The sequence below is a fragment of the Phalaenopsis equestris genome, unplaced genomic scaffold, assembly GCF_001263595.1.
Source record: "Phalaenopsis equestris unplaced genomic scaffold, ASM126359v1 Scaffold000002, whole genome shotgun sequence".
NCBI classification, from domain to species: domain Eukaryota; kingdom Viridiplantae; phylum Streptophyta; class Magnoliopsida; order Asparagales; family Orchidaceae; genus Phalaenopsis; species Phalaenopsis equestris.
This window is the reverse complement of record NW_018164444.1, coordinates 67,676,903-67,692,432: the sequence shown is the minus strand read 5'-3', so window position 1 is coordinate 67,692,432 and position 15,530 is coordinate 67,676,903. Positions and strand designations below refer to the sequence as shown.

Genomic DNA, 15,530 nt, shown 5'->3' with positions numbered 1-15,530 from the left:
CCTCATGGCAGCAACCAACCAAAAATCAACTATATTGATTCTGGATGCCGGTTCTACATGACACCTAACTTGTAACATTGAACACCTGCAACGTGCACCTTCGTAGTAGGGAAATTAACAAGTGATAGTAGGAGGTTGGTCTGCTCTTCCTATCGCACGCATTGGGCAGAGAATTATCCTCATTTCTCAACATAAGCTACTTCGTCCTCAGCGCCTACATTCTCCCCGCTTATCCAACATCTTTATCTCGGTACATCTGTTAACTTCAAATAACAAAGGTAGATTTCATTTAATAAATTTGGTTGTCATTAAGGGTCAGAGGACAAACCGCAATCCTCGATGGACCCAATCGGAATGGAGTGTATCCAGTTATTGCACTCTCAATCATTAATCATTCCACATCTCCATCTGAGCCACGACATCGTCGTCTTGGACATCCACACCATAAAACAACAACAACCATATCTTCGAAGAATAGACCTCACAACATTCTTATATCTAGTTTTTTTTTTTTGTAATGAATGTAACTCATCCAAGAGTCACAAATGGCAATTTCTTTTTTTATGTTTTTAGGTCCAAGGAACATTTTGATCTTGTTCACTCAGATGTATGGGGTGAAAGTCAACACTACTTCTTACCTCATCAATCAAAAACTTCCAAGATGTTGTTTTTGTATGAATTTCTACATCACATGTTTACCTTCAATAATTTGTCCATCTTTGAGTGTCTCTAGTTTCCTGGGCAAAGACCTCTAATTTTGCACAAACTCTCACCTTTAGCTCCACCTTGTATATTCATTGAATACTCACCCTCTCATAAAAGGTATGGACGCTAAAATCCTCAAACAAGGAGAATTATCATCTATCAACATTTTATTTTTAATGAAATGTCGATCCCCAAAGAAATACTTGATATTCACACCATCATGACAACAACCTCAAACCTCGGCGGTAAAGCAACTCCACTGAAGACATGCCATGTCAAATGAATTTCAAGCCTTGCAAAAACAGAATACTTGGGCTCTTCTATCTCCTCCTCCCAACAAAAACATGATAGGTTGTAGTTGGATATATTGAACCAAACTTCATCATGATGGATCGATCGATCCCCAATTACAAAGCAAGGTTGATTGCTCGAGGGTTTAAATAGGAAAAAGCCATTGAATAAAATGGAAACCTTCAGTCCAGTGGCTAAACTGACTACAATTAGAGTTCTTCTCACCATATCTCCCCACCACAAGTGACATGCACCATAGTTGGACATTTCAAACACATTATTGCATGCACACCCCTAGATGAAACCATTTGCATGACCCAACCAGAAGGGTTTTAAGATGTCCAACATGTTAATCATACTCTCTCTTCTCCAGCCACCTCAAAACTAAAGGATTCCGACTGAGCACAACATATTCCTCTCTTCTAATCTACCAAAATAACAATATATGTATATATTTACTCGTGTATGTGGACGACACACTACTCACAGGAAATGATGCAACAAACATCTCAACGATCCTGCCAGATCTCAAACCAGCATTTCAACTGAAGTAACTTGGCTTGGTTAGGTATTTCCTCACTCAAACATCTTATATCAAATCTCTACTCTGAAAGTTAGGCATGCTCAACTGCAAATCAGCTCTTAATCCACTTCCTTGCAAGCTCAAATATGATAACTCAAAACTCATTTGCCCTCTCAAAATCGCATAATAATAATAATAAAATAATATTTATCTTCAATAGGATGCAATCTTATAATGCTCTCTCTCTTAATGTCATTCTAATAATTTAGGGGGTTGTGCATGTCAATCACCAAAATTATTAAATTTAATATTTTAACAACCTAAAAATTAAATATAATATTTTAACCACTCAATGCTTTAACTAGGGGTGTCAAAAATTGATACGACAAGTCAACACGACTATAACTTGACTCGAAAAATCCGGATTATGGTTGATCTTAAAATTTTATTAAGTCGGGTTCATGTCAAAAAACAAGACCAGTTTATTATTTGGGTCAGATTGAACCCGAAAACCCAAAACTGACTTGAATAAGCACAAAATTTTGGATAGTATTCGGTTTTGGGGGACAAGCTTGATTCTGGTCTTAATTTTTTACCGTTTAATTATAATCGAGTCTTAATTTTAGCCCCTTTTATTATTCAAGCTGTGTTAACCCGACTTGCTTCTTTGAATTGACACCTAATTTTTATTTAAGAATTTCATGAGTTGGTTTCAAAAGGTGTAATTAAAATATTATATTTAAGTGTTAATTGATTAAAATATTATATTTACTATTTTAAGTAATTGATATGTAAAAATATCATTAATTTAAATATGAACTTTTATTTTCAATAATTACCTATTTTATTCAAATAATCTAAATGTTATATTTAAGTAGGATATTTGTATAAATTATGAGATTAAAAGATTAAAACAATATCATGTAATAGATTTTGAAGGGCTAAAAATAAAAAAAAAATAACTTTTTTCACATAAATTTGATCCTGTAAAAAACAACGCCGTCTGTGGGAATCGAACCCACGACCACATGGTTAAAAGCCATGCGCTCTACCAGCTGAGCTAAGACGGCTTGGCTGTTGTATTAGTGAAAGGATTTAAATATATACTTAAAATAAAAAACATGTTCATTTTTGCTTCATACCGCACGCACCCTTCTCACGTCCAAATTCCATTCGAGTAGGAGAACGACGATTCTGTGCAGGAGGAGAGGAGTTGAAGATGCTTAGAACGGCCGGAAAACGTCTCCCTCCTTTGCCGTGGAGGCCGATCTCTGCCGGAGTCTCCCTCTTCTCTAGGGATCCGATCTTCGGCGCTTCTTCTATGTCGGTCAGTTCTTCCCTGACAACCCGACTCGCCCTCGAATCGTGTATTATAGGACGGATTAGAGGTAAGGGTTATCTGTTTTCCCTCTTTTCTCTTGCATTCCGATTGTTTGTCGAATCGTATAGTTCCCCTAGAGGACTTTTCTACTATCCTCTTGTCGTATGGATACGCTTATGTTGTTGCAATGGCATCAGACATGTCCTGCTAGTTTATTGTTGCATTCTCTTTTGTTTTTTTACCCGGAGATTTGTAGAATACGTTCATTCTGTCCGTGCATTGCTTGAAATTTTTTTATTTGTGTTCTTGAAGATCTGTACCGTTTCAGACTAGTATGATTGTCATCAGTGGTGGAGCCAAAAAATTTTCAAAGTAGGGGCACGAAGTAACTTCTTCAAAAATTCCCTCGATGTGTTTCATTCGGGCTTGGGACAAAGCATTGACAATTTTAACTGAAGCATTTAAACAAGTACGGTATTCAATTGTATCACAATCAAATCGCTTTTGAAAAATAAAATTAATAGGCTGAATTTTTTTCATTTAATCATTTGGTTTGATGAACTCATTATTGAGATTGACATTAAGTGTTTCTCCTTCAGGCCTGGGGTTTTCTCTTTTTGTTGTGCATTCACATAAATATCACACAATCCTTATATTTCTACATATCTAACGCCTAAAGTTTCATATTTTCATTCATATCACTTAATCTTTAACATCACATCAAAAATACTATCACTAACTTTTTTGAAGTAAAATTACATATTTTTATGTATAAGGTACTCAATATATTTTACATTCTTATGTATTTATATTTTCAATTCAAAAATCTTATAATGTTAACCTAAATAAAGTGTACTTAAAATCTAATTTTACAATTAATTAGTATTTTTTATATTATTAACTAAAAACTATTTAAAAACTAATTAACTAAACCAAATAAAAGAAGAAGATTTACATACTTACAGCTCAATTCTCATGTATTTACTTATTTAACACCTAAACTTCAATTTTTGCATGCATGCCATCTTACCCATGAATGAAAAGATGTATATCATTTTTTTTTAAGTTAAAATCGTGGCATTTTTTATGAGATACAAAAGATTTAGGTAGTATGAATGTAAAAAAGTAAAGTTTTGGTATTAGATAGGTAAATATAAAGGAATTGTCTTGTATGTATGTAAATGCCCAAATAAATTCGAATTCCACAACTGAAGCTCCACGGAAACTAATAAAAAATCATTCCAGGTTTTTTTTTTTATTTATTTATTTAGTCCCTCATTGTTGAGGGAACTGCTCTTTATGGTGTTTAAATATAACCTTTCATCAAAGCCTAACGACCTTGAGGGATTGCATGCTGCTAGCATGGCTTGTAGAGGCATGTATATTTGAATTTTTAAGTGCTTTTAAATGTGACTTCTTCAAAGGAAAATGTAGGCAGTTGTAGATTTCACAAAATTTTAGAGGGGGCACCCTCGGGCCCCCTCCCAAATCCTCCCGTGATTGTCATGCAGTGTGGTTTTCATTACTGTGTTTGGAGATGCATAAGTTAAAAGTGGCCATTGTTCATAAAACATAATATCTTCGGTGATCGGAAATAACAGCAACAACAACAACAACAACAAAGCCTTAATCCGTCGGCTACATGAATCGTTTTTCTCCATTGCGTCCTATTTAGTGTCATATTTTCAATTAGTAATAAAATTAATAAAATAAAATAATTCGTTGGTGATCTGTACTATTAGTTGGTGCTGCTTATGTTGCTAATGACTGATGAGGAAGGTAATTTCATAGATGGTCAATCAATTGTTTGTATTGAAATGGGTAGAAGTATAGAACTGACTAAATTTCTTATGTGTTCTTATGTTGTCTCAATTAAATATCTTATTTGCGTAATAAAAATGATGTGGCGTCGAGCATGCTTGTTGACTTATTCCTTAACTTTTTACTCTTAGTATTCACTGTGGATTTCAATTATTTCCGGTGTACTTTGGTAGTGAAATATTCAAGTAGTGCCATTTAGTGATTATTAAATAATTAAGTAAAAATATATCAGGGAAATTCTCCTTTGAATGAGGGGATTATTATTATCTTTAGATGATGTTGAAATATGAGAAGCGCACCTAAAAGCCACTTTGATGTTTAGTGTCATCCAGAGCTCATCATGATTATTGTGTATTGCATCATTTCATGTGGCATGCGATATTTATTTCATGTTTCATGTTTATTCCTAGCATCATACTATGCAACATGTCATATTTATTTGATGTTTCATGTTTATTCATTGCACTGTGTTTCATGTTATTTTGCCTTGTTACTTGGATATTTTATGTATAGTGTACTAGTCTTTAGTTTACATAAAGTGTTCTATATTCTTGCATGAAGAATATTGATGATACTACAATTGAAAACAAAAGCATGGATGATTGATTCATTCTCTCCCTCCTCTCTTCTATTCACTTTATCCTCTCTCTCTCTCTCTCTCTCTCTCTCTCTCAGGGACCTCCCTTTCATAAGCAACCTCCTATCTCTAGCATCTTTCTCCTACCTCTCCTCTATTCACTCTCTAATGTTAATGTCTGCGAGTGCCTCAAAAACTTGATTTCATTGTGATTTTCTTCATCAATTGATACTGAAGTCATATCAATCCATCTTATTGTACCAAAACTAAAATTTCTTCCACATTTTTCTAATTATTGCCTTTACCCTTATTTTTATGCACCCAAACCAACCACACTTCTTCGGTTATGACCCTACTAAATTTATTTTTAGCTTTGTAACCAGGCATCATATCCATAAAAAAGATAATATAGGATTGTGAGTAGTGGCTGTTTGTGAATCTTACCCTCCTACTTGTGATTAAATTGGCTTGCTTGCTTAAAGGATCAAGATTATAAGTTTAGCCTCGGTTATTGTAAATAATATTAATATTGAAAATTAATAATATGATAACCAATCATAAAGTTAAGTTTTGGTGAATAGTTCAGTAAAATTGGTTTAAAAAATCAATTGAAAGTGTACAAATGAGATGGATTAGCTTTGCTAGAAGATAGAGAACTTTAAAAGACTCCATTTTAATCAAATTATTATAAGGTAAAAACATATCTATGCCTATATGTAGTCAAGAAAAAGGATCAATAATGGAAAATACAATAGAGAAATTCTTCATTATGAGGAGTTATCTTAATAATAACAATATAGATTCTTATTGTAAATAATTCAAGCCATGTTGTAGTTTATAAATGATAATACTCTTTTGCAAACTCAATATGGCATAAAAATGTCAACTTTAATTTAACAATACTAGTAATCAGAGTTGAAATTGTTAATTATTTTGTTGTTTGTTGATTAGGAATGTCTTAAAAACCTGTCCGATTCATCAAAGAGAGTAATATGAATCAAACACAAAAAATTGGCTATGAAATTCATGTTAGGGAAGCCATGGATAAGATCTTTGAATGATGATATTAATAAAAGGCATGATTGTGAGTATTTTCAAAGAAAATCAATTGAGTGATTTCACAGGGAGTTTGAATAGAGCATCAATGTAGCGCGTAAAAAGGTTGTCCGCACAATCACCCTTGGATAAATGAAAGGAGCTTTATTGTTTGATGAAGAGTGCAAGTTGTCCGGCAATGAGGACATCAATGAGATGTATGGAGGTGAATGCAAACCTTGATAGCTTAGATACTTTATTAGAAGAAATAGAATTTTAAAGCACTACATCTTATACTTAATTGCTATAATATACTAGCATATATTGCTTATAACTAGGGAAAGAATTAAATGAAGTACAATAAAGCAAAATGTTCTCAATAAAAAAATGTATTATCATAATAAATAGTGATTATTCCTATTATAAATTATTGATGCCATTTGATAATTAACTTAGTTGCCTTCTTCATTTTCTTTTCCCTTTGGATCTGTTGACTTGTCTCTTTAATTGAACTAAGTCTTCTTCCTTCCGTGCTTGTTTTGGTGTAGAGAGAATGCAGACAAAGAGGGTAGCAGACAAAAGAGGTAGATGACATTTAATAATAGAGAAATAGTCTTGGTCGATTTTAGGAGGGTATAGACTTTACTTATGCCAACTAAAACTAGAAAGAGCTGGAGTGGAACTCTTTTGGATTCTCTTAATTGGATGAATGCAATGTCTCAAATACAATTTATATGATAATTTTTTATCTAAAATGAATAAAAATAATCAGGATTGATTGTAGATAACAGCCTTGAAGTCTGGGCATCTCATTGAAAATTGGATATAATCCTCCCTATACAAATTCTAGAAGGATTTGCATTATGCATTATGTATTATTTTTATGAAGATTGCTCTCTTATCCTCCTTTGGCCTACCTCCATTTGTGCTTTGGGATTTGAATTTTCTATTGCTTCAATTTTTCTTTATCTTCTTGCCTTATCCTTTGATATAGCCTTGGGGGTCTTCTATTTGTTCCTCTTTTGTACTTTTTTATGTATCGATGTAGCTTTCCATGCATAAAATAAATCATGCTTCTTCTTTTGCTTGGATCCTCTTGTATCATGGATACCCTTTTAGAAGTAATTTTGTCGTACAAATTGTTGGATAAGTGAGCCCTCTTTTACCTCTGGTATGTCGCTTGGGAGTGCTTTCTTTTGCCGAGTTGCTTCTTCTTTTGGGCTTATTTTGGTTGACATTTGGGTTTCTTCTTTTGCTTCCTTGAACAGATTATTTTGGCTTGTTCATTTCTTCCTTTTGTTATGGAGTTATGAGAAGGTTGAAGGCTGTTGTAGATGGATAGCCAAAGAGGGATTGTAACTATTGCTGATGGTTGCCGTTCTCTCCATGTGTTGTGTTCATGTGAAATACAAAATTCATCAAAATCATATTTCTCTTCTCACCAATAGTAAACATTTAAATCCTATTAAGGATTTCTTAGGACTATATGACCAACATTGAGGGGAATTACATCACAATTTACGACATCGTATGTTGTACATGCAAATCTTATTTTACCTCAGTGGCATTAAACTATCTTGGTCTACCCTAAATCATAAGAATTTAGGCGCGAAGTGTTATCTAAGCCTAATTTATAACTTTGCCTCTATAAATTAATTATTAATATTGCGTCAGTAATTTTATTGATAATTGAATAGTTTAGCTGAAGATTGATATTGAAGAGATCTTTCGTATGCATTTCATTATTTTATGTCATTATTTACAACACTTGCCCTTATACACAGCTTGCATGTTTCAAAATCCTTAGTTGTGGCAGTAAGAGTCTTCGTTGCCTTTTCTTGCTTTGACCTCTTTTCAATGCAAATTGCCAACCTTTCTAGTTTTAATTACTCTAGAAAGTGCAATGGGAGCAGTAGGGTCTTTGCCTATGCTGCTTCTCTCTTGTTTCTCTTTATTGGATTTACAATTTGGGAGAGCTTTCAACTTTTCAGTTGTTGCTGATCTCATTATTTTCCATTATTGCAATAGTCTTTGGGGTTTTCGTTTAGATATTCCACTCTTGGAATCATTTCAAGTCTCTTTCAAGTTCTTGGACCCCTGCTACATACTTTATAGAAGTAAATCTTTCGTTAAGTTCATAATACTCATCAGCTGTATGGTATTCTCCTTCAGAACTTGTTAAATTTGATCTCAAGTGCTCTTAATATTTGATTTTCTATAATTTTTTAGAACCGGTCTTTCATTTATCTCATTTGTTTTACAACCGCGTAATTTCCATTTCTTCCTCTAGTTACCACTTTTTTTTTATGATGATGACTTGAGAAAATTTATAATAAATTTAAAATAAATCAATGTAAAATGAATCATGTTATCCTCAAATTAAGCTATATTCATAATCTTGTTAGAAACCAATATTGCAGGCAAGTTACGGAGCACTTTAGAAGTTCAAATATCCATTGATTCCTCCTAATTCCAGAAATAAGGGGAAAAGCCAGAAGGCAATCACAACTTAATAGTCTTTTTTGCTCCCTTTTATAACAAATACTTCTTCAGTGCCTCAATTTTTTCATTTTTTTTTTCTTAAAAACCATTATCTTCAAAGTTATTCTTATCATCTGTGGTATCCTTTGCGAAGAAGCTATTTAAATCTAGTTTTTTCAGTGTTATACTCTTTCTTCTCAATTAACATTTGATTACATCTGCATTTTTAGATCATCACTAATATATTCATCTCTATGACCATCATTCATTGCAGTGAGCCTTATTGACCATCATCAATAGAGCTTTAAGGTGATTCGTCAATGTCAACTCGCTTACCATTTTTATGGTTTAGGGCTTTATTACAATTCTCGTAGATAGGATCCAGTAAATGTTTCTGCAGTTTTCTCTTCTTAGGATGAATCTGCAGTTGAGCTGTGTGAAACATTAGTCCCCCAGTGAGACCTATTAATCACTATACATATTATTAGTTTGTAGTGACACTTTTTGCTTAATCAAAGACACTCTAGCTGTACTTTCATTAAGAAAATAGAAAAAGATAAAAACATCACACTCTTTAGATCAAACTCTTGTTTATATAAAATTTAAGATGCTTTAATCCGAAGCTAAATAAAATTTATGTTCATTTTTTGCCTTATATATTTACATGTGAATTTTAAATGCCTTAAGAAATGCATAATTGAATGCCTGGAATATAGTGAGTTAATTAGTAGATAAAGAATTTAACATGTCATTCATTATGATACCATTTATTTGAGGTGTGCATTGTTTGAATAAAATAATAATAATAATAATAATAATAAACTAAAATGTTATTTGTAGTTTGGCCCAGTTTTTAAAGAATTGGTATTTAAATTTTATATAAACATTATTTATTATGAAGGTTTAAAATTATGTATTTGGGTATTAAGGTATTTTTTTTCGTGACGCAAGGCGTAAGTCTCAAATTTTAAAAAATTATATATATTAATAAATATTGTATAAACTATAAAGTGTGAAGTAATAAATAACATTTTAATATTATAACATATCAACACATTAAAAATTATATAATTTCTAACCATGTAAAATGTAATAAATTTTACGAAATAAAAAGTAACACATTTATATCTTAACATCAAATCATGCAAAATAATAAGCTATACAAGCATTAAATCATCAAATTTAGTTAAGATATAAGATTAAAACCTAAAATTTTAAAACATAATAATCAAAATAAATTCAACATAAGTCTTTTCCTCCCCTCATAACCCCCCTCACTCAAGTATAATCCAACAATTCATTGACATTTAAAATTTTAAATTTAGAAGTTCATGTTGTCCTCATCACCCAATGAATTTTCACTGGAATAATCGGCATAATGAATTGTTTAACCCACCACACATCTTCGGTCTTATCCATATGCTTTCATTCCTCATTTTTAATCTCAGTTATCTTTTTATTTTTTGCTAAATAATCATCAATCAAAATGTTAATTAAAATAATACTTATATTGATAGCTAAAACTTCAACTGCATAAATTTGTATGGATATCTCTCGTTTATTTTATTATTATTATTTTTTGTTATTAGTGTGTGAGATATGACGGTTGATATATATATATATATATATATCTTTTTTTTTTTTAATTGTAGATAGCATAAAAAATTTGAAGGGCTTTTTGTGCTAAGACAGACCTTAGCTTGGGTGAGGTGTGGACAATAAGGCATAAATCTCATTGCGATTTTTTTTTAAGAGCATTGATGTGGGCCTCAAGACTTGCCTCATATTGCACAATTATAAACATAGTTTATTTTAATTTTGATTTTTTTTTTAAGTTTTTGTTTATTGATTTGTCATTTTTTGCTTTTACAAAATTGATAAATTCAAAAGTTGAATTATTTTATATTCTTTAAATTTTAAATTAATGAATTGTTGTGAATAAAGAATTGATTAAGATCAACGTGGATGTCATTCATTTAACATGGCAAAATTATAAATTAAACAAAATAATATTGTACTTTTCCTTATATATGTTATGTACAACAACAATAGCAAGCTTTTATCCCACTGAGTGGGGTCAGTTATATAACTTTTGTCTCCATTGTGTCCTATTGAGTATCATATTTTCATTTAATTTTAATAAATTAATATCATATTTTATGCAACATGTCTTAGTCTATTTAGGTCTACCTCTACATTTCTCTTAACATAAACATCTACTATCCTAACAGGATTATCAAGTGGTCCACAAGCGCAAGATATCTAAATATGATCTCATTTTAGTGCACTTTTGGTGAAAGCAAAAAGCATGAACTCAATCATAAGAACTAATTCCGAAGAGAAGACATATACCGGCAACTATAGATCATCCTATTATGTCATCTAAAAAGGCCCAATGTAAAGTTTAAAATTGCGCTATTAGGTATTGAGGGATTTTCTGTCTGTGTGGTGAGACATAAGGCTCAAAGCATTTTTAGGTATAAGCCTTAGATCAACAAATTGCCTAAAATAAGAAATATTATACAAACATTAGAGGATGTAGTAAGAAGTAGCATATTAACATCCTATCATAAAGCATCAAAGAGCATAACAAGCCAAAATAAGTTCAACATAATAAGTATCTCTAACCCAATTCCAAAAAGTAAAAAGCATTTCAAACTGTTTGATTTTTATTAGAACAAGGTTCAAACCTAATTTTGATTGAATCGAGCTTAAATTTTGATTTGAATGAGGTTCGAATTTGAACATGTTCAACTCATTATTTTGGCTTAATGTACTCTATGAATACAAGATGGCATCCCTCATTATTGGTAATTAATTTGGTTCGAAATAAACCATTGGGCATATTTCCCCAAGAAAATAAACAGCAGCTATATTTATCTAATTTTTTGTTATTATGAGGCATATAAAAGTATTTTTCTCAATAATAAAAGGGGATTTTATTTAATATATTTTATTTATATATTTTTTTTGAAAAACTAACCTAAACTCTTAAATATGAGTCGCACATCTTCAATTTTGAGGCGTTGCATGATAGTTCATGATGTGAACACATCATGGCAAAAGATTCTTAAAGGCATTGAGGAACACCTTGAGATGTGTCTCGTATTGTGTAATTTTGAACAATGCTCGGAATTAGCAACGATCTCTGGAAGTAGTGTAGAACCAAGCTCAATCTTGAGTACAACATAAATCACTATAGAAAAAGGTTTAAGTTTAGGCTTAAGTAAACCTCCTTTACTCATTCAACTTGTGTATATTTGTCATCTTAATCAAACAATTGCTTGTTATTCTCAATAAGCTTCAATTGGGCTTGCCCAATTCTACTAAAGATGTAAACATCATTTATATTTAGTTTGGACTTGTTTCTTTGAAGGAAATGCCATGTATAAATACACCCTTGTTATATTTCTTCGAGACACTTGGCTTTTGGTTAGAGTTTATCATCTCTAATAAGTATTTTTAAATTTATGGAGCATGATATGGTTATAGTGTGAATGATCATAATACTTATATATTTTCTGATGATAATACGATGATCATGGATGTTATTTGGTATAATTCTTTTTCTATTTTTTTGAATAATAAGGTTCTTTTTGTACAATCATTTTCTTGTTTGACCATGTAACATACTTCAATTTTTTTTCAAGAATGTCTTTTCTGTTCGATGCATTGAGATGTATTTACTCGTATTTGTTCAGGGCATTTCCCCCATTGAAATTGAAGATTTTTAGAATGGAGTGTTCAGAATAATTTTAATTCATCAGTTAAGGCATTCAAAAAAATATTTTTTTTAGAATGATTTGGTTGATCTTTAGAATTGGACGTTGTAGGTTTGTAACTTCGGAAGACAAACAACGGGTAAGCAAATCTACAGATAGCCACGGTGTTTGAGTTTACAGTCGATGTGTAATAGGTTTGGATTTCCAGGTTGCTTAAGGCTTTGGTGATAGGAATTCATCACATGCAAAGGATGGGCCATGATTGTGTCTCGATGGATAAAATTTTTTTATAGAGACTTGAGTATATTTGTATCAATAGTGGGAGAATGATTTGTCATTTTTCTGCTTTATCAGTGATATGAAATATCAGAGTTTTCTTTGACGTAATTGGATTTATCTATTTAATGAGATTTAGCTTTCTTTTATTTTGTTTGTTTCTTGCAATAATTCTCACTCATTTTATCATAAATATGTCCGTATGATTCTAATGGTGAATTATTATTGAGTTGTGGATTAATTGTCTTGAGATGCTCAAAAGATGCCCCACCGTTGTCCCTTTCTTCCTCTTCATTTCCCATCCTCTCTTCTCATTGATTCTTCTCTATCATTGGGTCCCTTATTTAGAATTTGCTTCATTTTTCTAATTGTTGTGCTGCCTTGCACCAACATTAGTACTTTGACAAGGTAAGTGAGGGAGAATCGAACATGATTTCAAAAACATAATTAATGCATATTTTGCTAAAACATTGTGAATTAAAGCACAATTTGTAGATAGATTATATGAAGGAAAGAATGAAAAAAAAAAATCTAGCTAAAACCATAACTTATTTTGACAGTTGATACACAACAAAGGAGATTTCACACTTCAGCTATTAATCTTCTATCATCATTAGAAAGAAGGCGATCTGATACCAGAGGAAATATAGAGAGCATAAAGGAGTCATTTAGGATTAAAGGACATGAAAGGGAAGAGAGCAAGCTATGGTCGGGACATCATTACCGGCAGTTATCTTTATTTATCTTATCTAAAAACTCATGGTGAGTCCCAAAATTTGAGTACGCGAGAAAATAGGCTTGCTATGTGTAATGACTTGAGTGCGAGGTTCTCAATTCGAGCATTTTAGCACTGCATTGTAGAATCCCACGGCTTATGTAGAGTGCCAAGGCTTAGCATTCAAATGCTACGACAACGAATGTTATAGGAGGGGGTGAATTTTTTATAGGATTTTTTTTTTTCATTTCACACATAATTTATGAATGTGAATTGTGTCAGCCTGTTTGTCATTCATATTTGACCAGCCTGATTGCCAAATTAGAAAGTACTCTGATGCTGCAACTATACCATATTCTTCCATTCCAACAAAATAATTGATCTTCTACAAGTTTTTTCATACAGCTGTCAAAACATAATAGTGTTAATGATCTTTTTTTCCTTATTTCTTGTATGGAACTAAGCATGGCAACATAGAACATCATGAAAATTTTCAGTGTACCGTGGATGAAGGCAGATGAACACCTCTTTATGTTTTTGCGTATATAGATTCCATCAAACACCTTTATATTTGAATACATGCTGAACCTTGAAAATTGATAATGTAGGCTATATTCTTTTAAGTTTATTTGATTTATTTGTCGCTTCAAAGAGCTTGTTTACACTCCTAATATAACTTGTAGTTATCTGACCGAAATAGAATTGGATGTATTTAGAACAAATATAATTGTTTTATTCATTGCAAATCGATCAATAAACTGAGGGATATCACATTATCTAAACAAATAGTTTGGAAGCATGTTACCATTCCTCTTCCTCATCCGTTCCCTGCCATTTAACCCTGCAGCTTTTTCTGCTGAATCTCTCGTCCCAAAACACCATGATTCGGTTTTAATCGACCTTCCAGCCACAGTGGCCGCACTAAAGAACCCATCCTCCAACATCATCTATGACGAATACAATCACGAACGTTACCCTCCCGGCGATCCCTCCAAACGAGCCTTCGCCTATTTCGTGCTGACCGGTGGAAGGTTCGTTTACGCCTCCTTGCTCCGACTTTTCATTCTCAAGTTCGTTCTGAGCATGTCTGCAAGCAAGGATGTGCTCGCCCTCGCCTCCCTCGAAGTTGATCTCTCGAGCATTGAACCCGGCGCAACCGTGACGGTTAAGTGGAGGGGTAAGCCCGTGTTTATAAGGCGTCGGACGGAAGCAGACATCAAGCTGGCAAATGCGGTGGATGTGACGTCGCTTCGAGATCCCGAGGAGGATTCTGTGAGGGTTAAGAATCCGGAGTGGCTTATCGTCGTCGGGGTTTGTACTCATCTGGGCTGCATTCCTCTGCCGAATGCTGGTGATTTTGGGGGTTGGTTCTGCCCATGTCATGGATCTCATTATGATGTTTCTGGGAGGATTCGGAAGGGTCCTGCTCCTTTCAACTTGGAGGTGCCACAATACGCCTTCCTGGAAGATAATAAGCTTCTGATTGGTTGAGGTTTGATTTACTCTCTCAATCTGCAATTTTTTTTTTTCTTTTGTTTCCATCAATTTTGTTGTTTATTTAAACTGTGTATGGATTTTGATGTTTTATGGGATGGAATTGCACTGCTTTTATCATAATTGGCTCCCCGTTAATGGAGGTTTGTTTTTCATTGTAATAATATTGTGAGCCACAAATGTGGGATTCTATTTACAAGGAAAAAGTGTTTTTTTTTTTTTAATTTAAAATAGTGATATTTTTTTTATGTGCTGTGTAAAATTTGAGTGATATAAAAATAAAAAAATGATGTTGAGGGCTTTGATGTGATGCTAATACATGAGAATTGGGTGGCATGCATGTAAATGCCACTTCATTTTTTTTTTTTTCTTTAATCAATCCTGTTCCCTCAATTGTTGTAAGTTACAAATGAAGAGTTAGTTTGGCATAATTTTCGACCTGCTTTATGTTTCAAATCATCATCCCAGCATGCTTTATTTAGGAGAAATACCTTCTTGGTCCTCTAGAATTTTTTGTGGCGAAATGTTAAATGTTAAAAATATGATGGTTGTAAAAAAAATTGATTTTT

General features: G+C 32.6%; 1 protein-coding gene and 1 non-coding gene across 2 annotated transcripts; one reads left to right on the top strand and one right to left on the bottom strand.

Annotated features, from left to right (window-relative positions):
• Positions 1–2,516: 2,516 nt before the first annotated feature.
• On the bottom strand, positions 2,517–2,589 carry TRNAK-UUU. Its single transcript has one exon. It is a non-coding gene; the product is annotated as a tRNA-Lys (tRNA).
• A 78-nt stretch (positions 2,590–2,667) lies between these two features.
• On the top strand, positions 2,668–15,168 carry LOC110039606 (cytochrome b-c1 complex subunit Rieske-4, mitochondrial-like). Its single transcript, XM_020744734.1, has 2 exons — positions 2,668–2,907; positions 14,315–15,168. The coding sequence occupies exons 1-2, from the start codon at positions 2,739–2,741 to the stop codon at positions 14,956–14,958; spliced, it is 813 nt and encodes a 270-aa protein (XP_020600393.1). The 5' UTR covers positions 2,668–2,738; the 3' UTR covers positions 14,959–15,168.
• Positions 15,169–15,530: the final 362 nt, after the last annotated feature.

Bases quoted from the DNA above. Each gene is read 5' to 3' on its own strand.
- LOC110039606 (XM_020744734.1), top strand. From the start codon at position 2,739: ATGCTTAGAACGGCCGGAAAACGTCTCCCTCCTTTGCCGTGGAGGCCG. The intron at 2,908-14,314 runs GTAAGGGTTATC...TTAACCCTGCAG, and splicing joins TATTATAGGACGGATTAGAG to CTTTTTCTGCTGAATCTCTC.